The 23,174-nt window shown below is 41.5% G+C and overlaps 2 protein-coding genes across 4 annotated transcripts in view; both read right to left on the bottom strand.

The window, feature by feature from the left end:
* The window catches only part of apbb2a (amyloid beta (A4) precursor protein-binding, family B, member 2a), a 40,535-nt gene extending 28,483 nt beyond the window's left edge, over window positions 1-12,052 (bottom strand). Inside the window, exons 1-8 of one of the 3 annotated variants that reach the window (XM_087171072.1) lie at window positions 11,772-12,052; window positions 7,529-8,829; window positions 6,519-6,724; window positions 5,378-5,518; window positions 4,752-4,837; window positions 4,540-4,600; window positions 1,996-2,142; window positions 1,386-1,513 (exon numbers count right to left, since the gene is read on the bottom strand). In XM_087171072.1, the coding sequence (XP_087027198.1) occupies window positions 1,386-1,513; window positions 1,996-2,142; window positions 4,540-4,600; window positions 4,752-4,837; window positions 5,378-5,518; window positions 6,519-6,724; window positions 7,529-8,798 (2,039 nt within the window). In that variant the 5' untranslated portion in view covers window positions 8,799-8,829; window positions 11,772-12,052. Of the gene's footprint in view, window positions 1-1,385; window positions 1,514-1,995; window positions 2,143-4,539; window positions 4,601-4,751; window positions 4,838-5,377; window positions 5,519-6,518; window positions 6,728-7,528; window positions 8,830-9,919; window positions 10,070-11,771 lie in introns of those variants that run through there. The other 2 variants (XM_023396144.2, XM_087171071.1) reach the window with 2 other exon arrangements.
* Window positions 12,053-12,406: 354 nt separating this feature from the next.
* On the bottom strand, window positions 12,407-19,940 carry dele1 (DAP3 binding cell death enhancer 1). Its single transcript, XM_087171057.1, is given in 13 exon segments — window positions 12,407-13,318; window positions 13,490-13,649; window positions 14,072-14,164; window positions 14,874-15,032; window positions 15,135-15,277; window positions 15,441-15,534; window positions 15,664-15,752; window positions 15,876-15,953; window positions 15,956-16,084; window positions 16,235-16,379; window positions 17,355-17,457; window positions 17,900-18,017; window positions 19,747-19,940. Coding segments are annotated over 13 exon segments (1,599 nt in total). The 5' UTR covers window positions 19,778-19,940; the 3' UTR covers window positions 12,407-13,061.
* Window positions 19,941-23,174: the final 3,234 nt, after the last annotated feature.

The raw sequence follows: 23,174 nt of genomic DNA, 5'->3' as shown, positions 1-23,174 counted from the left end.
AGATGGAGTGAGAGAAAAAAAAGGATAAGAGGGAGAGTTATCCTGGGCCAACCCTCCCCTCGTCTTTCCACTACACGCTTTATCCATTACCGCTGAGAGAGACAGCCACTGAAAGTTTCTCAATCCTCTGAGACGGAAGAGGGTGGAGGGACTCTTTCCCTCCTCTTTATCTATCATTCACATACACACACGCACGCATGCACACGCACGCACGCACGCACACACACACACATACACAAACACACGCACACTGCTGTGAAGGAAAAAGGGAGGATGAGAGGAGGAGAAAAGGAAGAGTGGGAGGGTGTGAGGGATGCTGTGTGTGAGGTAGACTATAGCATTACTTGGAAGATAAAGAGAAAGAGAATAGAGATAGAAAAAGACGTAGAGTCAGGAAGAGGGAAATGAGGGGAAAAAAAATCAAGGTAACAAGACTTTGGCGAGCATGAGCGAGTGAGATCAGGCATTTTACACAGATGCTATTTTAAAACTCCATTTTCACCCAGTCCCTTAACAGCTGATTACACATGTCAGGACCAGACAGCTTCTCAGACTGCAAACCTCCACCACTCTTCTCTTTTCTACATTCATTCTGTGACACATCTCCAATGTGAATCTCCCCAAGTCTCTTAGCTCTTAGTGCTTTACCATTTGGTACTGAGGAAAGATTTTTACAAGGCCTTTCTACTGCTGTAAGGATTTTCTGTGTAGCTTATATGAGCATGTGCGCAAAAGCAAATATGCAAACATGTTTCATACATATGAAATCCATGCATGTACATATGTTACATCCAGCTGTGTACAGGCTTTGTGTCAGTGTTTGAAGTTGTTGCTTCACGGGTTAATGGAAACCCTCAGGGGCCCGTATCAATGAGGGCTTAACTTGTCCCCGCCATTAGCAGCTGTGCTAGCCTCAGCACACTGTCAGCTCACTAGTGAAAGGTTAAGACCATGGGACGTTGCCAAATGGCTGAAGGCCCCATAGGTCCTCAGTGTGGAACGGAAACATGGAGCAACGGGCATAATTATGTTGTTTTGAATACAGTTTGTGCAAATATGCATCAAATAATAATGAGGCTGAATCTAACCTCTGATGATTAGCTAAAACTCCTGATTCAGCTTCTAACAGTGAAAATGTTCCACACATGCAGTTTAGAGTGTGTTACTGTAGCCTATGTGTTGTGTGTTTCCACATTTACAGGATGTGTATGATTGCAGTATGATTTACGTGCTTGTTCTTGTTTGCATCTCATTCAAATTCGAGAAGACAGAAGACACGTGGAACTGCTAAAACGGCGGGAGCAGACAGACGAGCATACTCGGAAAGCACCTTCAACGAAAAATGGTTTCAGTAAAGAAGAAAGATATTTGTGATCTCCACCTACCTGTCGTGGTCTCGGCCGACGCCCCACACTCGGATGCTGCTGATTGGCTGAGAGTGGAGCAGGCTGCGATCATCTGGGTCAACCAGGGTCAACATGCGGTCTTGAAGCACCAGCAACATCCCTTTACCCTGTGAGACCATAAAACATACGCTAAAGTGATGGAGCGAGGGTCAGGACCCCCTCAAGGGGTCACAGGATGATTCAACATAGGGACAAAGGAACAACATAGGAAATTAGAAAAAAAATACATTGCATAAAAACAAATTATATTTATTTTTTCTGACATTTCTGACTTTTCTATGATAATTGCTTATTATGTGACATAATAGATATTTTAACTCTTCAGGCCTCTGAACTACAAGCAAAACAAAGGAAATAATGAGCTCCACTCATTTTAAATCACTTTAGGTTTCTACCAGTCAGGAGCAAAAGTCCATTGAATTCACACACAGCACAGGGCGAACACTTGCAAACTGTCTTATGTTTTTCTTAAACCATTAGCAACAATCCACTTACACACATGGATGTTTAAACTGAGAGGCCCATTCAGTCTTTGGTTGAATTTCTTCCACCTCATAGACATGCAAACTGTCTCTGTTGACACACTGACCTCTCCCCAGACACCGGCTGAGTCTCGTATATCCCTCCTGCAGTAGGACAGCTGTCTGATACAGTGGTGGACGGCCACACTGCTTCTCCCCTCGCACAGGTCCTGCTCGGCCATCTCCACCCAGCCCAGAGATCGCACTGGAAATGACTGGAAAGAAGAGACAAATTTGTTTTGTCATACTTGTAGAAATTCACAAAGTTTCTTTAATGTTACATACCTTCCCTCTACCTTCTCTAAGATAACTGAGTTTGTTTTTCAACATAGATGTTGTTTTAGCAGTTTTGGCTGTCATTTGCTTGGTTATGACATCACTGATTTCGCCAAAGTAATTGTTGAAATTTCAGAACAGTTCAACATGACAATAAAGTCTGACGTGGCGAGAAACAAGAGCCAAGCCAAATTTATAAAAAATGATCTAAAAACCACTTTATATGTATATTGTGTATTATGTAATAAATAATAACCTTAAATAATAAATAATATACCATTTCATTTTGGGAAAAAAAGTCAGCACACCCACGTTGTACAGAAGAACTATGTTTGCACATTTACACCAAGTAAGGTAGGTCAAAGTTGAAGCAAGATGTCATTGAAAACTGTGATGGGTGATAAGAAGAAAAAAAAAGCAGCGGGTGATAATTTCACTGTTTGCTCATGTTAGTTTTTTCCTTTAATTAGTTACAATTTTCCTTTAGACCTCATTATCTAACTCATTATAGACTCATTCTTAAACTTAATTATAATGTTGATCTTGTAACCCCTGTATAAGAACCCACACATACTTACATACTAGCACACACTCACACACACACACACACACACACACACACACACACACACACACACACACACACACATAAACACACATACACACACAGAAACACAGAAACACACACACACACACACAGCAACTCACACAAATTTCCTCTTAAAGTTTTGTTTTGCCTCCAGAAACACAGTATGAAGTGACAGCTACTGTAGCATCACAAGCAATAACTGAGAGAGGTTTGATTGAGGAAGACAACACATGAAATATGAAAGACTGTGTGTACGTGTTTGTGTGTGTGTGTGTGTGTAGACTGCCTCAGGCAAGCAGCTATGACTGTCCTCTCTCCCTCTTTCTCTCTCTCTACCACAACAAGGAAGTCTTCTCTGCTGAGGAAAACCTCAGGACAAATTCTTCAAGCTCTGCAACAGTGTGCATTTCAGCACATACACACACAATCACTCATCTTCATCTTCATCACCATCACCATCTCTCTCTCCCTCTGCCTCTCTTCCATTGACTGTAATATTCTCTCTTGGTTTCTTCACACTTTCACACATGCTGAGATTCTCTCTGAATTCCCACACCTACCTCTCCCTTGTGTTTCTGGGTTCCTCTGGGGCTGTGGAAAATCTCAAGCTTTCTTTCAATTGAATTTTAATATTAAAGAACCTCTAAGTCTCATTTTCTGTCCTGTGTGATTTTTTCCCCCATCTATGATAAAGTACAAATCCTAACTAAGCAGGAAGGACGTATGTTGGACACCTACTTGTAGTTTTGGCATCTATGCAACATTTGTCTTTATATTCTGCCTTCTTACAGCTAAATTTATGAATGTGGACATGCAATAGTTGATCTTTTAATGTTGAATTAATTACACTTTTTTTTCTTTTGGTGCCACTGCCATTCTTTTTTTTTTTCTTTTTTTTTTTTTTTACATTTTTGATATTCCAACATCTTTCCCACTTCTACTTTCCCTGTGAATCTCTGGTTGAGCATTTCTACATCCTATCCATCCACATGGGGGTAGCAAAAGCGAGTTTGCCTGTAAAGGCATTCACCCACAATGTAGTTCACACAATGACCACTGAGTGGCACTGCAACAAACAGAGAAAGAGAGAGAGAAGAAGGAAATGATGCCACTGAGCAGGTTCATCATGTCGTAGCAAACAAAGCCTGGTGACTTCCCTTCATTGACAAATTCATGATTTGAAGGTCAGAGGAATATGTGCTCATCAAATGTTGTGAATGGTGCCAAATGTTGTCATTAATAGCTGGTTACACCATGTTACTAATAGAGTCTAATTGTATCTGAGAAGTACTTGAATTCAGAAGTTGGAAAACCACCCATATGGTGAAAGTCTGCCGGTTACTGAAGTGATAATATTTGAATCCTCACAGACATATGGCTTTGGGCCTTTGCCTGTAATCTTGTAATTTCCTATAACTTTGTCCTGACTGGTCACCACACACATTGTAAGCAAAACAAATTATCGTGAAACAGTCTGAAAAAGGTGCCTGCCTGTTTCAATATAAATTAGGAAAAGTACAATCATTAGCACTGAATATTTATGACTTTGTCTGGTAGAAAGTCCCGGCAGATGATTTGTCACAAAGTTATTTCAGACACAAATGTTGGTTTATTTTTTGACCTAGTCAAGTCATGAAGCCATTGAAAATAACTGAAATAAGTTTTAAATGACATTACTGATGATTCAGAACCAGTTACCTGTTTTAATGTTGTGGCTGATGGGTGTATGTTGGTTTTATGATCTTACCATTGCCTCTGGATTGGGGAAAGTATTGTTGAGGTCCACTGTCTCTAACTGGGCTGGAGGGCTGCACGGAAACATCAGATACAACAAATAGTCACAGCATAGTTATATATCATAAAACTAGCACATGAAAAAGCATCATGGCTCAGACCTTGGTGCACCAAGCTAGTGGAAAAACTAGAAATGATACTGTAGAGTATGTCAGTGTTTATTACTTGAGTTTAAGCGAAGCATAGCGGAGGGTAGCCCCTTCAAACGCCTTCAGACTGGGATCTGGATAGACTGGATAGTCCTTCAGCTCCTAGAGCAAAACAGACAGACAGAGAGATAGATGCTGAGAAACAGACATTAGTGGCAGATGAAAAGTTGTCAGATTCTGATATTGATTTGATTTGATTTGCTTTTTAATAGCTGAAGAGGAGAATACTCATTTCAACTTAATATGAGAGATATTCATCTTTGTTGAATATGCACTTCAGACTGGCATGGACAGATATTACCATGTTCTCATTGCAGTTTAATAAGTGACAGCAGAGATTAATCGATAACACCATCAAGCTTTGGGGGGAAAAATGCAGAATTAAAACAGGTCTATGCCTGGTGTTACTCAGATGAACCAAAGCTGATAAAAATGACTGTGATGTGTAATTTAGACACAAAAGCTGGACTCTGAATGACAGACTTTGTAGTGATGATGGTAAAAAAAAAAAACTCAACATAACAATAAAGGATAAAATAAACAGTAAATAACAATAAATAACGTTCCATGTCAGACCAAAATTAAGTAATGAAAATTTAAAATATATATAATTAAAAATGAATAAATGTGTCCATGTCTTACGTTGGCTATGCAGGTGGTGGTGGTGAGATTTGGTCCAGAAGAGGTGACATCATTTGAGGGGGTGGAGGAGGGGGAGGGGGAGGAGCCAGAGGGGGAGGGGACGGGCTCCACCGAGCTGTCAGATATCAGACTGCTGGGGCGCTGTGGGAGAGAGAGAGAGAGAGAGGGGTAAAGATAGAGAGACAGAGAGCGATGCAGCACTAGAGAAGCCGAGACAGACAGAGAGACAGACAGGTGGTGAGGATGGTGTGTGCATCACTGCTCACCAACAGCCTTCTAATATACTGGACAAGATTGCATTTGTACCAGTTAAAGCATCAACTTTTGTCACAAATTCTTCACATAATGGTTTTTGAAAAATACTAAATAAATAAATAAATATGTCACAAAAACAATCTTAACTCAATTTCAGCTTTCAGTCACATTTCATCAGCAGACCGAGTTTGCTAAGGTTTCATGAATGGCTCACTGAGACCGTTAGATGTGGTTAAAACCCCACAAAAAACTAGTAAGTGGACCTTGAGTTAGGAGTGTTTTGTCCAGCTAGTATTTTCAACATTAAGACCTGATTTTAATGCCTAGTTTTTATAAATAAAAGTTTTAGCAAATTCTTTCTTTTATAACGGGCATCCATGACGAGTCCAATGGTTTAAATGTTACAGAGGAGTGGAAGCAGGTTTGCTAGAGACACCTCACTGCCAACCAGTTTATGAGGATAGCATAACTTGTAGATATAAGCTTCAACTTTTTCACCAATAATGTGTCACGCTGATCTGAAAGAAATTAAATTATGTTTTCCTTTCCTCAGATATGTTTTACATACGAAATTACCTGCACAAAAGTGTGTTTCCTCACAGGGATGTGCGGGGATGTGCAGGAATAATAATCTCTTACACCACACTGAACATTTAGCTTTGAATAAAAGATCACGTAACCTTTAAACATGTAGTGCTATTATCATTAATATTCAGCATTTTTCTCTCTGGGGATTGAATATGTTGACATTAAACAATCTTTAGCTTTAATTTAAAAAGAAAAAACTTACACTGGTCGAACCTGAATATATGGCCTTGTAAAATATAAGGGCGAGTTAAATATAAATATGTTAGACCACAAGGCGTGTTAGATCATTTGTTCTGACCTCATTGAGTGGCTTGAGGGAGTCCTGTGATTGCTGTTGTGGGTCACGCTCAGTGTCTGGCTCATTGTTGGGAGATGTGTGTTGGTTGCCGGAGGCAACAGGTCGGTGGTACTGTGTGGTGCCAGTGGGGACATGCCAGAAATAGACCTCTGATGAATCTGAGATCTCCCGCCAGCCTGGAGGTAGGTCCCCCTCACTCCATATATCTGCTGATGGATGACAGCGATACATAAACACATATTGCACATGAATGCATCACACAAACACATACATATGTATGGCTGCACACAGGCGGGCTCTGCAAAAACACATTAGACTATGACATATGCACACCCAACATATGCACATACAAAAGGCTCACACTCACACACACACACACACACACACACACACACACACACACACACACACACACACACACACACAGACGGACAGACAGGGTTGAACAGGGTAAATTTCTGAGATGGTCAGTCTGTCCCTACTTAGTTTCTGTTGTCATAGCAACTCTGGGGCTCATCCCCTGTAGTAAGATCCAATGGGCAACAGCCTCTCCCTCTTCCTCTCCTTGCTGGTTGTATTTTTCCCTCTCTGCTTTCTAATATATCTTTCAATACCCACATATTCTCTGACTATTGCTTTTTCATACATCTTTGGCAATCATCGCTTACTAAACGCAGCCCTGCTTTTTTCTCTTTCCTTTTTCCTTCCTTTTTTCACACCCTGCTCTCTGCAGTATCCTATCCTTCTGTCCATCCTAATCACTCTGCGCCATAAGGGGGCTCACAGGGGCCTTAAAGGTTCCAGCAGTATTACTGGAGTGACTTGCTTGCTTAAGAAGAGGCTTTTGGTAAATTTCCAGATCAGACAGTCTGTAGGAGGTAGAAAGAGGGAGGGAGAGAAAGAGGGAATGAAAGGAGGGTGTAATAAAAACATGATTAAAGGCTGACACAGATATGCTAATCTTTTTAAAAGAAAGATCAGATGAAAGGACAAACACACACATATCGAACCTGTCTCTTGTGGAGTCTGAGGAGACGGCGTCTCCTGGGACAGCGTAGTCCAGCTGGAGTCTTCATCCTCTGATGGAGTGTCAGGTGTCAGGTCCATTCTTAAACCTACTTTAGGGAGCCCAGTCTCTGTTTCAGGATCCGGTAGGGTCGGGGGAGCTCGGGTTCGGGTAGGTGTGTTCCTCTCTGCAGCCCGGGCCTGTCTGGGAGAGGAAGGTGGGTACTGTTGCAGAAATTGGTTCTCATTGTTGGGGTGCAGCTCCACCTTGATCACCCGGGGCTGGGAGCTGCGAGGGGGCTTCGCAGGACTTCGTGGACTAGCCTGAACCTGGACACAGAGCTCTTCCCTGACCTGGGCTGGAGCCTGGTTCTGTAGCTGGCCGTGGTTGTCTGGGACCCACTCTGGACTGTTGGTGGAAGAAGAGGAAGTGGAGGAAAGTGGGGCTTCCACCACCACTGGCAGCAGAGGCTGTCTTGGCGTGGGTGTGGGGTCATCTTCCTCTTCCTCCCCCTCCTCTTCCTCCACCACTGGCTCCACCTCTTCCTTCTCTTCCTGACAGGTCTGCTTGCTGTTGGGTTTTTCCTCCTTCTGGCTTTCCCTCTCCTTGGCAGGGCTAGCCTGCTCCTTCTCTGGAGAAGGCTGCTGCTTCTTCTCCTCCTTGTCCTCCTTCTTTCCCCAGTTGAAATCTAGATCCCAGCCCTTCCCATGATACTCCAAGAAGCTCTTGGTCCTTCTGCGGAAGAGGGGCTGCTGTGAGTTGTCTTTCCCAAATTCTAGCCAGTCAGAAGTGGGGTTATTGATGAGATCGTTGTGTATTTTGCCCTCTGTATTGGCCCTACTCAGCTCCAGCTGCTGGCTCTCAGCTCTTCTCTGCATGTTGGCCCCATTCTTGGCCAGTTTGGGGTTGGTCGCATTGAACAGCGAGGAGGAGGAAGAGGAGGAGTAGAGGGCTGAACTTGAGGAGGACTTGGTGGGGAGGCCTCTACCTCGGGTCACAGGTTGGTTTTTAGATGACAAAGCCAAGTTGTCACTTATCCCCATGACGCTCCGCACACTGGTCATTGTGTACCGCTGACGGCTCTTTGGCAAAGTGGCAGAACTTCCGGTTTCCATGGACTCCTTGATGACATCGCGCCCAAGCAGCTGGTTGTATGACGAACGAAGGCTGAGGGAGGTGGGCGGGGTGGAGGAGGGCCCGCTGCGATTGGCCAGACCCACATTTGAGGGGGAGGAGCCAGAGCGGGAGAGGGGAGGAGTTTGCACTGAGGTCATGGCTGACTGGGAATACACTGCTGTGATGGAGCTGATGGGAGAAGAGACACCACGTCAGAAATCACTTAAATGTGCTGCACATTTTAGAATTGATTGATATTCTGATGCAAATACTTGAGAGTTAAAAAAAAAATATATATATAATATATGGACCATAATTATCATTATTTTTTGCATAAACACAGAACACAAACCAACATTTATGAAAAACATAATTTAAATTTCTTTTTTAAGACTTGTAACCTGGGTGTGCACTTAGGTGCTGAGCTGAAAATTCATTGATCACGGTCCTCACTTCCTATTTCAGCTGACTCAGTCAGAGTACTCTTTCTCCTTGTGGTTGTAAGCTTCTTTTATGCCCACTTATCTCTGTAGCTGGCTAATAGTTGGTCACTGGGTTAGTATATTTTTCAAAGCTATGCTTACATGCTGTCCTAAAATTACTACACTACTAATTGAAATATAATTTCATACAGTGTTGTTTTTTTGTTTTGTTGTTTGCTCAGTATAACTGCTCATTTACTTTTCTCTGATTTTACAACTACAAATAAAGCTGATAAAACATCTTGCAGTCTCAGAGGCTTTTATCGATGCACTAATGTGCAGATCCTTTTCTGGGTTCTTGTCCTATTTTTGTTTTTACACATAAGGTGTCACTGTTGAAGTGTCAAAAAACACTGCATCAAAGTCATTAAGCCAGGTTGCATTTGCATGATATTAGTTGTGAGTCAGAGCCTCGATGTATTCATCCCAGGAGTGACATTCAAAGCTGGGGCTGAGCAGTACAGGCCTGGTCTTTGGGGAGGAAAAGTGGCAGCCAGCTCCTGCTAACTGGCTAGCCGTGTCTCTTTTATCTCTGGGTGGATCAGCTTTGTGAATAAAGAGAGCAACAAAGAGAGTGACAGAGAATCATTATGATCTTAAGACATGCCACATGTATGGGTTACATCACTGTCAATTCTTTTTTCTTTTTCCTGTTTTCAACTGATTTAATTAGGCAACGACCCTGTGGAAAGCTGGCAAACAACAAATACAGGTAGAAAAACATGCCCAGGCACGCAAGCCTAATGTATAAACATCCTTTCACCCAATAAGATACACACACATACACGCATACACACCTCAAACAATGCTGCAATCATCATCAGCGCCTTTTCTCAGAAACATGGAAAACACAAACGCGGCAGATTTTAAAGCACGATAAGATCTTGGGAAAAGACAGAGGCAGGATTTTTGGAGAGAGCAGAATCCCTGGGCAGTGCACTTTGCTCATGCGGGGCCCCTATCCGCTCTCCTCTCCCTGGGTGGTTGTTGTGTTGTCCCTCTGTCACAGAGCCAGACAACCACAACAACCTGTTTGTGCTGAATCTGCACTTGCACTCCAGGCCTTTGACTCAGACACAAACACAGTGTCAACAGGTACAAACTACCTGCACACAGAATATCAGCCATCCTCAATCAGCAATGCTTATCACTACAGTTGTTTTTATATAAATTTTCTATTTAATTGATGGACTATATTCCTCTGCAGGCTCAAATAAATTTTCACTTTAAGACTCTGATGATGTCAAAATGACATTGAAACAAAGCTACAAGCCTGAAAAACTGACATTTGGGACACATAAGCGTTACACCAGACGGCTACAAATTGTGCCTTGAGCCACTGAAGCTGAAAATCACAGCAAATATGTCGCATGACTCAGAGGATGAATTACACATCGTGACACAACCCCAAAAACTGACAAGAAGTAATAAGGAGTAAACAGTATTTCAACTCTCCATTGTCTTTTTCTTCCAATTCTTTTTAAAATGATATCTGAGTTGTGGAGAAACTGGATCATCTGGGCAGAGATAGCGGCCTTTTCTTACACCCCCCCACCCCCCACCACCACCTCCACCACCCTGACGATTCAGCCAGGGCTCCATTAGTTAAACAAAGTGGGGCGAAGAGAGGATGCGAGGAGAGTGGGGAGGAGAAAGGCTGGTCATTAGAGGGAGAAAGCAAGGAGAATGACACAGCAGTTTGCAGGACAGTCACCACTCAGAGGCGGTTAAACTGTTGTCCTCAATAAATCTGTTGTGCTCTGGAACAGCAGAGGTCATTCATGAGATGCAGGAGATTTTAGCAGCTGGCCACAGGACAGCAGCAACATGTATACTAATAAAACAATAATGCTTCATTAAAACCTCTCTGCTCCTGCTGCTGATCTTCCCTGTGTGTGTGTGCTGTACTGCCAGCTTGCAATTAAATTGAAAATCATAGTGATGTAAGAGAGAAAACAAGCATTGGCCTCCTGCAGATTTACTTGCATGATAATACAGGAGCAGACTTGTTGACAGACAAAACTGTTCCTCGTCTATTTTTGAAGCAAAACAGGATCCATATCTGCTCTAGCTGTTTATACTGTCTGCTCACCTTGTTTACAGACCCGAGTGAAGGTCACCTAAAAAGAAAGATCAAATTCTTATCACTTCACACCAATAATCTATGCTTCATGAATTCATCATCAGATCATTTCCAGGTACTGACAGAGATCTTGGCCTGTCAGAGGAAACAGTCATTTATCAGCTATACTCACTGTAATAGCAACTCTGAGCAGCAGCCGCTGCTTTAGAAATGAAATGCAACAGATGAAAGCACGGGCAGGGGAGAAAATGAACTTGAAAAAGTCGATGATGTCATGGGTGGAGTATCCTAGTCCCTCGATTCTTGCTGCCTCCTTAATAAAGTCCCTCAAATGTCTGACCCTGATATATCTGAAACAGCGTTAGATCATCTTTACATCTACCATAACGCCGAGTAGGCCTATGCATAGGTGGAGTTGCCAACATTGCAGAAGCGAAGCTGTCGATAAGTGAACAGAAGCCGTAAATCTTCAGCATCCTGTCCATCTCCCTCCAGCCCCGTCACCACCGCCGCCGCACAGGGAGGGGAGCGCATCCCAACGAGAGCATCTATTTACATCCACTCACCGCTTCGGTCAGCCTCCGGGCTTCTGAGCCTCCGCTCCCACGACGACACACACGCACGCACGCACACACACACACTCACACACACATACACAGACGCACACTAGTGAGCAGGGGCCGAGGTCGACAGCCGCTTATAAGAGCCAGTCCGCCCGTAGCTGCAGCCGGCCGCCCGTATTGGATCACATCACAACATCATCTGCCCTCCCAGCCGGTGCTCGGTGCTCGGTGCTCGCTGGCGGCCAAGCTGCGCTTTCTCTCTGCGCCAGAGGATCCCGGAGCGGCGCGGCGCTGTGGAGCTCTCCACCCAGCTGGCCAATCAGAGCCGCGGACGCAGGACGCTCGGCGCACGGAGGAGACGCAACCATAATAAATCTACCGGTGTTATTTTGCAACCCAGGTAATGAAATCACACATCATCGGAGTCTTACGTCATTCGGTGGTCTGGAGAAATATGAATGGTTTACAGTGCTGCACATGTCTGTCTCTGAAACACAGGCAGGTGTGGTTCTCTTTAGATAAATACTGCATGAGGATTGATTCGAAGTGACCCTAAAACTGTAAAGTTATTTCCATAGATACAAGTCCAGACTATACTTTAGTTCTGCCTTTTTAAAAGTAACCAGACATCTATAAAATAGCTTTTTAGGATATTTATTTTTTTTGTTTAACAGTCACACAGAACATCTTCCTCACAGTGCATCATAATTCACTCTGGTAGTTGTATGGTTCACACTTCCTTTTCTCCCCAACTGTAGTCCCTCATTTATACCTTTTACAATTACAGACAGCACTGAACCATTATACCTAAGCAATTGTATTATTGGAGGATAAATATGATACTGTTTCAGTGGTGTAAACTCAGCAATACATTTTACAGGAAACAAAATTATGATCAACATTTTTTATATGATTAATCCCACATCAGAGGAAAGAGAAACCAGTAACCACCTGAGATTCTCAACCCACTCAAAGGCACCTAGATCATTTTCTGACCCATAGCATATTTTATATTACAGGGAAGCTTATAAGAAAACACAGAAATATATAATAGAAAAGACTCCATACCTCATTCTGTACACAATATTGTCAGACCCTGTATCCACAGCTCTTTCAGACTTATTATAAAAAAAATCACAATATATCAACATACTTGACCAAGTATAAAACCGATTCACTCTATTCAGGCTTCACAATATGTACAAACCTAACACACTTTGACCTTCTCTGGTAAAAAAAAATTATTCACTGTGAAATACATTCCTCATTTTGGCCTGTGGTGACTCAGGATAACTATCCAATCCCCACAGTCCATTGGCAGGTTCCCCCCTCTGTGCTGTGGGGATGGAGGTGAAGTGGCGTGGACGACAGCACCGGGGGGGCACACAGGCTCCCAGTGCTCCAGGAGTGCGGCAGGAGGGGAAGGGTGGTGGGGTGACTGGTGGACGCAGGGACACAACTGGCCAGAGGGGAGAGCGGCTGCTGGAGCAAACGGCTGGCTACAGAGAAACAGGGAGCTGAACGGATGGAGCGCAACACCGCATCTTCTGCTGAAGAGGAGAGTGGGACAGACGAAGAATCACTTTCTCATTCTCACAGATATTATCACTGCTGTCTTGGCTCATTAAAAGCTTATCCCACGCAGTGTCACCAGTAATAAATGCTTAAAAGGCAGGGACTAATACAAATGCCTATTTGTCTAATAGAGTGTGTGTGCCTACCCTTTCTGTCTGTGTCATTAGAAGGTGTCAGTAAGCTCTGAGCCTGCTTGTTTCCTGTGTGAGCGGCTTGTTTGTAGAACTCAAACGCCGTTCTCAGGTTCTGCTGCACCCCGAAACCGTTCTCGTAACACTGACCCAGGAACAGCAGAGCGGTGTCATCCTGAGCACAAAAACAAACAATCTTGAAGAACAACAATCCTCTAAATGAACAAGGACTTGACTTGTGAGGATTGTGCAGAGATAAACAGGAAACGTAATATTGCACATTACAAGCTGACACCAGGAACTTATACAGACACAGTAGTATGGGCAGAGGAGTGAAGATGCCACTACTAAACCACTCACACTAGCTCTGTGTGACTCAACTTTAGAGCTGTAGCTCTAAAGTGGGAGTACATAGTAACTGATAGTATCACTTTAACACAACTGCAGAAAGAAGGAGAGCCTCTAAGCTAAATAAGCTGTGAATATCAAAAAGCTTCCATATGCAAAGTGACTGATATATAACATTTGGAAGCAGGGATGAAGTCTCAGAGGTAAAGCCATTGATAAAACTCTGGAAGCATCTAGAAGGGAACTCACCCCGCCCTCTGCTGCCATCTTCAGGTACTTGACAGACTTGCTCCCGTCTCTCACCGGCTCCTGAGAGAAGACCGATGCAAGGCAGACCTGAGCCTGAGGAGGGAGATCAATAAAAAAGGGGAGGGGTGGTTTTAGTTCTATAAAAGGCACGCGAACATTTGCTTATTCCTTAGGATTCCTTACTTACACATGTAGCAACCCCAGCGTGGCTAATGGCAGGATTGTTTATCAGCACAATTACAATGTAATTTGAGTCATCACATTTTTTTTTCTTTTACATTTTCAGTTCTTGTATTTTCATGTGTTATCTCACATTCATTTAATCTAAGTAACAGAGATTCCCAGAAGTCCCAGGACCTGTCTTACTGGTTATGTAACACACTGATTAAGAAGCTAATAATTGTATTGAGCAATGTTGCATGAAAGTGCTAAAGATCTGAAAATATTCCATGGAGAGTAGCATAATAATCTATGTTCTGAAAGTCCTGTTGAGACAAGACAGCAAGAGACATCTTAGTTTCGCTCTGTGGTTCTCTGATTTAAACATTTTCTCTCCAAATTAAGTTGAGAAAAAATTTGCAGTTACATTAGAAACTGCTGGAAATGACTAAAATAACTTACAGCACAGCAACAAGATAAGACTACCATGGTAAATTACTGCTGGAAAATGATGTAGTAAGTAATGTTGTAAGTAACAGTGCAGGAAAATGGTAATATGCATTTTTTGAGGGATTTAGAATATACAGTTCTGTGAGGGTAAACTTGTACTAAATTTGAAACTAAATTTTGTCATGACATCTACCTTGGTGAGTCCAGCTGCAGCGGGCCGTTCCAGCAGGTCAATGGCTGTTTTCAGCTCCTCTAAACTCTGATGCCCCCTGCTGGTCAGGAGCAGCTTTGCATAACGGTACTGAGCTTGAGTGTGACCGCCGACCGCAGCCTGCCAGTAGTAATTCAGAGCCTGGAATAGAAAACATCATCACATGACTGATTTCTTATATAGGAGAAGACTAAATATGATTTTCAGAATGATGAAGAACTCATGTGCTGTCTGGATGCTCACCTTCTCTCTGTCCTTGCTGACTCCTCTGCCTTTCTCATAGCACACACCCACATTAAACTGGGCTTTGTTGTAACCCTGCTCAGCTGCAGCTTGAAAACAGGTAAAAGCTTGCTCGTAGTTCTCGCTCTTGACACTTTCTACACCTGCCATAAACAGACGGATGATGATAGTAACTATGGGCAGACAAATATAAACACAAATATATTCTGAAAAAAACTGCAGAGTAGCAAGTGAGAATATAGGATATTTGAGTCTTGAGTAGAAATCGAAGTGTGTAAATGATCTGGTTTGTCAATAAATCCTTACCAATGATGTTGAGGATAACAGGGATGCTGTTGTCTCCCACATGTCTGAGGTTCAGTGTTACTCCTGCCAGCCTCTCCTCATCAGACAATATGTCCTGAAAACACAGAGAGCATAAAAAAACAACAGTAAAGATTAGGTGACAAGTCAGTCAATCCTTTGCAAGAATAAAGAAAAACATTCTTTAAAATAAACTTCACACAAACTAAAGGAAGTAGACTCTCACCTTGTCATTAGTGTCTTTTGTCTCAGTGTTGTCTTGGTTTGCGTCATTCTGCAGAGGATGGGATGCTGACAGAGGTGATTCCTCTGAGTCTGGAAAGAAAAACGTATTATTTTGCTGCTCCCACAAACATTTGGTTAACAAAGTAAAAAAAAAAGAAAAAACTACATTTAAAAAATCTTTCATCAATGATTAACATAGAGAACAGAACAAACCGGGTATAGGTGAATCCTGGTTCAGGAGTGCCCTCTGGTGGTCAGAGATTGAGCTGTCAGTATTCAGATGCTCACTGTGCTGTGAAGACTGGCATCACCTGTGCTACTGTTGCTGGTCTGAGCTGCCGTTTGATCGTGGTTCTGTCTCTCTGGCACCCCCTGCAGGCACAACACAGTCCTTCCTCTGGGCAGGACGTCATGCCTGGATACTGTACAACCCAGAGAGAAGCAACAAAAGAGTCAGGATTCCAGTCAGTTTTGAAAAAACTATTTTGGGAATGCATTTCATAAGTTGCTATGAAAAAGGTGAAAAATCAGTGGGTTTATTGCCTAATAATAGTGATGGCATACGGACTCACAGTTCTCCAGAAGGATGTGGTAGCCACACTTGTGTAGCAAGGAGGGGGCTGTCAGAGATCCAGGGGTCGGACTGGGCTCTGTGCCTGAGGAGAACTTAGAGCGGATCCTTTTGCAGATCTGCATAAACAGAACTGCTGCTGCACCCTTTGGAGAAACATCAATGTCATTGTGAGGTCATGGCAATAAGGATGTGCAGCGGTACCACGAGTACCAATATATGTATGTCATCGGTTTGAGTGTTTACACACAAACAACAGATTGTAAATGTGGGTGGCAAACGAGTGGTTGTATGAAACAGAGAACAATATAATGTTGTGATACAAACCAAACCCCATATCAACAGTTTTGAGTATCTCTGAATTTACAATTTTATAATTGGTTTTAAAATTGGTGAAATAGTGTAACAGGCCATAAAAAATACATATAAGGTAACATAGAAGACAGATGCTAAGATATAAGACATAATGGACAAACATACAGATAATAATATGAGACCCATTTTATGCATTCTGTTTTGAGTGTTCTATGGAGGATTTTGTTTTGGGAATTAACACACAATTAAAATAATTAAAGGCACAACAACAGCTCCTCTCTTACAGCTTAATCAGATAGAAAAAAAAACTACAGTTAAACAGTGGCTTAATGAGTTGATCAATACTCTGCAGCTTGGCACTGTAAGCTTCTTAATAAAAGATAGATTTTTAGAGTTTCACAAGATCCTCTTACTCACAGTCTCTTCTATAATTATCCCAACATTAAAGACCTTTGGGTAATGTGTAATGTATCTGTAGAGGGGTGGAGGGGTGATTTCAGATAACATTTTTCTTTATGTTACCTATGCTCTTGTAAACAAGATATTGTACATCATTTTATGAGCATTAACTAATATTTTTGTGAAATGTGAAAATACCTGGCTGATATTTGTTCCATAGTCCAGTCCATCACACACTATTTTTCTAATCAGTCCAGACAGTTACAAGAGAGTAGCCTCCTGACATCTTTCTTACAATAGTTTGTGATGAACTGACGCCATTGAAAATGTCATGCTGGACATACCAGTTAATATGTGAGGTGTTTGGGCTGTGTATTTACATTCGAAAGATGCAACAACAGACATACCCATCCCACAGCATCCAGTACTGTGTAATGTGGAAGCTCAGTGTAGCCAAATTGAAAGGTCCTTTGTTTCTTCCTTCTCTCTCCATCCTGCTCCTTCTGAGAGCTGAGAGAAAAATAACACAATCTCACAATGACATGTCTGTCTCCATTTACAGTCTGTTGTATTAAGGCATCATAGAAATACTGTTCAAAGCAGATGGCTTTGTTTCTGTTCCCTCGACTAACCCTGTTGACACACACAACAGATGCTGCTGGATGATGCAACCAGCTGAAAGTGTGGCAGCGAGGGTGCTACGAGGAGAGCATGGGTTCAAAGAAGGGGTAAAGGAACAAAAACGGGTTGGGATGAGGACAACCTCTGAGGTCTGACCTTGATTCAAAGGTTGTCTTTTCATTAGCTGATAATATGGCTGGTGGTTTGAAGGCAAAGAAGTAAAGAGATCAAAGCGAGATGCTCAAGGCTTTTCTTTTCTGTTTCTCCTTTTTTTCTAGCCTCGTGTTGTCAGTCAGGGCAGTGAAAAACAAAGGAAGGAGGTGGAAGTTACCTGCTGTCAGAGGAGTGTCGTGAGGTGGAGAGGATAGATGAGCTGCTGATGACCTCGTCCTCCACGTGGTGGTTCTGGGGCAGTCGCAGGGGGGTGCTGCCATGGCAACGATGAAGTACTGAGAAGTGGTGGGAGGACAAAAACAACAGAAATGAGACTGATCAAATTTCAAGGAGAGACAGGAGGCTGAACCTTCTCAGAACTACCTGACATCCAAAACATGCTCCACAATTTCTAAGAAATTTCCTGGAGAGAACTAAGTATAAGAAAAACATCACCTGAGACAGGTCTTTCAGTTTAGTTAGTTTCTTGGATTATAAGCAGCCCTCAAATTCCAAAAGACTTTTGTCAAGAAAACTGAGTAAATATTAATTAATTATTCATTTATTACTGAAATGTTTTATGTTGAATTGTATGCTTGACAAATTTCACATTTTTTCAATTAATTAATTTGAAGTTAATCCAGTTAATCTGCTCATAGTAACTAAAAAATTACTAAATCCTTTTCAGTAAACTTGAAAACTATGAATTTACAACTACAAATCAGTTAATTTCTTGTAGATTATGGGACGCGTAAAGTAAAGTAGCAGAGCATGTGTAGCGGCACTTCTACAGTATCAGAGTCCTGAAATTTTACATAATCAACACTGAAGCAGAGGATATTTTTTCCATGTGAAAATGCATTTTACAGAGATAGTAAGAGCCCAGCTAATGTGATTGGACTTGTTTACTTGTGTACGCTGACATTGCCTGAAAAGAACACTCTTTTTAGTGCTGCAGTATTTGCATCTCTGCTGCAGTTGTGTGCAGTAATGACCTCTTTAGATCAGAGAAGTCACGTAATGAACATTTGTTATTTACTGTTAAAACTATCTTTTGTTTGAACATACATGTGATTACGTAATTAACAGAATAGTAAAAGAAATGTTTGGCAAATTATTTGGAGGTAATTATGATATATTCAGATGTAGTCTATTAAAAATGCATTCATTTCCTAAATCATGACATTTCCCTCCCTAACATGTTGCTGAAAAGCTGTTTTTAACAATAAAAAATATATGTATCCATATTGATATTGGTGATTCTTGCTATCATATCAAAGCGAAATTTCGTGGTATTTCTCTTCTCAGCCAAATATTATTATATGTGATATTTGTGTCTATACCAGGGTTTCTTTGAGACATTTATGATACCACATACAATGTAATTTAAACCCCATTTCACCATCACACCAGCCAACGTATTAAAGAATGACGGAAAACCAGTTGAGACAATATGAACTACAATTATTTCTTATTGTATTGCAGTTTTAGTGCTTTCCAATTATATAAGACAACAATCCCTGATGATTTAACGGACCCAGATGAACAGCAGAATGGATGGAGCTTTTAATTTAGTTCATTTAGTCCATTCAAAAGAAAAAATGCATGTATTTTGACAATCCATTCATTTAGTCAGTAAACATTATAGACATGTATTTTTAAAATTCATATGCTTTTAGAAACTTTTCAAGACCAGCAGACATGCATCCTGTATACGACATGAAATAATCTACATAGAAGCAGGTGTTTCATGCAGGCTAACGTTGTGTGTGTTAACTTGTGACACTGTAATGTATGTTCCTGTGTACAGCAGCATTACAGGTCAATCTTAAAGCCTGTGGGAATTTCAGTGACATGGAAAGATCCAGAAACAGGTTGAGGCAGCGAGTCCGTAACAGGAGCTAACTTCGACCAAAATAAACCGACTGACGGGGTCAGCTGCACCGACGGAGGACTTCACTAGCTAACGTGAAGCTACACTGGTTTTTATATACTCGGTGTTGTTGTCAATGACATTTCTCTCACCTCTTCCAACAAAACCCTGGACTCTCCACATGGTTCGTCTTTTACAGCAGCTTTATCTAAATAGTTTAGACCGCGGAGCCATGTTTAGATTCATTTGGCGGGTCGTCCGAGCCCATTAACGACCGCAGCAGCTTGTTCCTGTAGTAGTTTCACTTCAGCACACAGACAGGCGGGCTGGCACTAAATAATATCTGTCACGAGTTGTGTCGGAAGAGGACCGGAGGCGGAGGTGACGTAACCGAGAAAGTTTTGAGAAGGTGGTTTACGACATCACACCGCCACCGTGCGGCGTGTGGAGGAACTACAGCTATACACAGGTACAGACCAGACCAGTGATGAGGTTTTGTTATGTTGGTTTATATTTGTATTTATCTGAGGCTGTGTGAAGGTATTTATTTATATGGCCTGAATTCCATTGTTGGATATGTCTTGGCCCATTATATGAAGACTGTTCAGCTTTGTATGAGGTCAGTATGTTGTGCCATTAGATGCTGTGTGCATATCATACACACTAGAATTTAAGTTTTATTGTTGATTAATTTTTGAATTATTCCATCAAAGAAGGGTTTTTCCCTCATCCCATTCATTCAACACACAGTGGATGTAATACAAGCAGATTCAAGTAATTTTAGAATAGATATTTTTAAATTTTAAATTTGAAGACCTTTAGCCCAACCAAGATAAGTAAATCGATAAATACACTTTTCCCACACAATTTGAAGTCTGGGACTGTGGAGAAAGCTTGGACAATGACCATGGCTTGGAATGTGTTACGTCTAAATGCCTATTTCGGCTTTATTAGACTGTTTTTATTTCCTTTGTGCAAAGGGGATGATAGTTGAGTGACACATTTATAGTGCTCTTAAAAAGGAAAACAAAATGTCCATCCAACGAGTGTTAAGTGTTTCGCTACCATTGACATTAACAATGGCTCTGTTATATTCAAGTGTCCCAGTAAGCCAGGCCAGTGTGACAGTGAGCCAGCATGCAGTAGAATGATATTCAGCCATCATAAATTTTATTATTTACACTTCAGCTTGTCATAATGTGACATGTCTTCCATGAGAAAGTGTCAGACATGACATCACATTAATGGAACAAGATGCACATCTGAAAGGCTATTAAAAGTAAAAATATACAGAAAATACAAACCAACAGTTGAGAGGTGGGAGTTTTTCTACTCATGACCTCAGTATATCAAAAATCCAAACTTTTTCCTGATTTGTGCTACAGGGCTTCAGGCCCCAGTGAACTTTAAAACTGTGTTTAAATAGCATCAAGAATGTGAAGAAAAGGCACAAAAAAAAAAAAAAAAGTAAATGTAAGCCTATCAACTCACAGATGGAGTCTTAATTCTACACCACAGCACTACCCTGCTTTTAAATATAGGCTCACAGGCACATATTAAAGATGCTGGCTGCATAAAAAGGAAACTGCATTTTGAAAAAGCCATTTCAAATCTCAGGCACTGTATGTGATTTGACAGCTTCATGTTGCAGAAATGCTAAAATATAAATACCTGAAGGAATATTTACTGAATTCCACAATTCTTAAAATCAATAATTTGTAGAGATTCAGCTCACTGAAGGAAGGCAATATTTCATTTTTCAATTTTTTCTACATAGTCATGAATTAGGCATAAAGACCACTAGGCTTTGTGATGCTTTAATTAAAAGTCCAATGAAAAATTAACCACCAATCTGCCATTAATTCTTAGACTTCTGCATCTGTAGCACGTCTCTCATCCACAGTTTCTCTGAGAACACATGAATGTTTGTTACATCTAGTTAAGGTTTCTCAGGATTAGAGTGCCAGCTCAGGTCTTAGTGTAAATGTGTAATGAGCAGTGAGGAGGTGGAGTGAATAAGGAAACTGTGGTTTCACCAAGAGAGTGTATGCAGATAAAATGATGTATGTGAAATCTATCTATATATCAATCTATCTGTCATTCATAGGTCCAGGGGTTGCCTTAGTCAACTATCCAGAGCTCATCAGTCACTCTGCAGGACAGCTTGGCTTTTCTCTGCTTTGCCCACGGGTCAACCAGTGACGCACGCCGTGACACTTACTGGAAAAACGCACTCTTCCAGTCAGATGGGGCTAAACAGGAGGCTGGAGGGAGGAGATTTGCCGTTGTTAAGTTAGATTAAACTTGGAATAATTCACTTCTTGACCAGTTTCCATGGTGACACAGTCATCATGACTTTCACTTACCATCCTCCTCGGGCAAATAAGTCTAGCCTGCAGTAATTTGTAATGTTAGCAAGATCTCTGCTCTGCCAAATAATGTTTGCTGAGTCGCCTGGGGCCAAATTTGTCTGGGCAATATGGAAAACACCGAGTTGAGCTGGAAACTGGGTCCCACTAGACTTGACTAATTGAGCAGTTTGTTTTTATCCATGTTTCAGCCTGTACTCAAGGTTTCAAGTTTGAGAAATTTAAAGCAGGGAGGGGACTTAATAATTCCTAAGCAATTTCAGAAATCTCAATTGCCCCTTTTCTGCATTTTATTCAAAGTTTATGACTTTCCGACTGCCAGCATGTTCACAAAGGAATGGGTTTCTAGGCAGTGGGTGCAAACATAGTGATAGAGCTGAATGTTATTGGAGGCAGCAGTGGAAAATAATCAAGTACATTTACTCAAGTATTTTACTTAAATGCAGTTTAAAGGTTCTAATGTTTTCACTGGAGGCTATGTTATATACTCACCTACATTTCTGCAGAAAATATTAAAATTTCTACTCCACTATAATTTTATCCGACAGCTATATTTACAATTACAGACTTAAATTTTATGTAAAAAATACACGATAAGTTAATAAAATACAATATGTTGTTAAATGTGACCAGGAACCAGCAGTTCCGATCATTTATTGGCTTACAAAAAGGCTGTTTGTCTTTGTCATGTTTCAGATGTCAAATTTCATAAAAAAAGCAAAGAGAAGAGAGAAGACCAAAAAGTGCCTAAACTTTTGTCTGTTTTTTTTCCCCTACACAATTAATAATATCACAGTCTTATGATCCTGTGGCGGGGCGCGACCTCTAGGTTGGGAACCACTAGACTTAATTATGTAGTCTCTCCCTCGACCATCTACTACAGTAAAATGCTACTTGCACATTGATGCATTGGTATTAAATCTAATAAGGTACTTTATATTACCTCAGTGTATCAGTCACAGTGGCAGTTTTTCAGCAGCAGAATAACTACTTTTACTACCTTAAGTACATTTTGCTGATAATAGTGTTGAATGGACTTTTACTTGTAGTGGAGCATTTGTACATTGTTGTATTGGTATTTTTACTCAAGTAATGGAACCGGAGCACTTCTTCATCTTCCACCACTGTTCGGAGTAATTCTTCTGTTTGGACTATTATTACAACCTCCCCCTCCACACAAATGCTGCACACACACTCACTGCTGCGATACA

Source organism: Seriola lalandi, unplaced genomic scaffold, assembly GCF_002814215.2.
Source record: "Seriola lalandi dorsalis isolate HSWRI2012SDOR001 ecotype SW California unplaced genomic scaffold, Sedor1 jcf7180002054973, whole genome shotgun sequence".
Classification (NCBI taxonomy): Eukaryota; Metazoa; Chordata; class Actinopteri; order Carangiformes; family Carangidae; genus Seriola; species Seriola lalandi.
The sequence above is the reverse complement of the archived record's forward strand: the minus strand, read 5'-3'. Positions and strand labels throughout refer to the sequence as shown.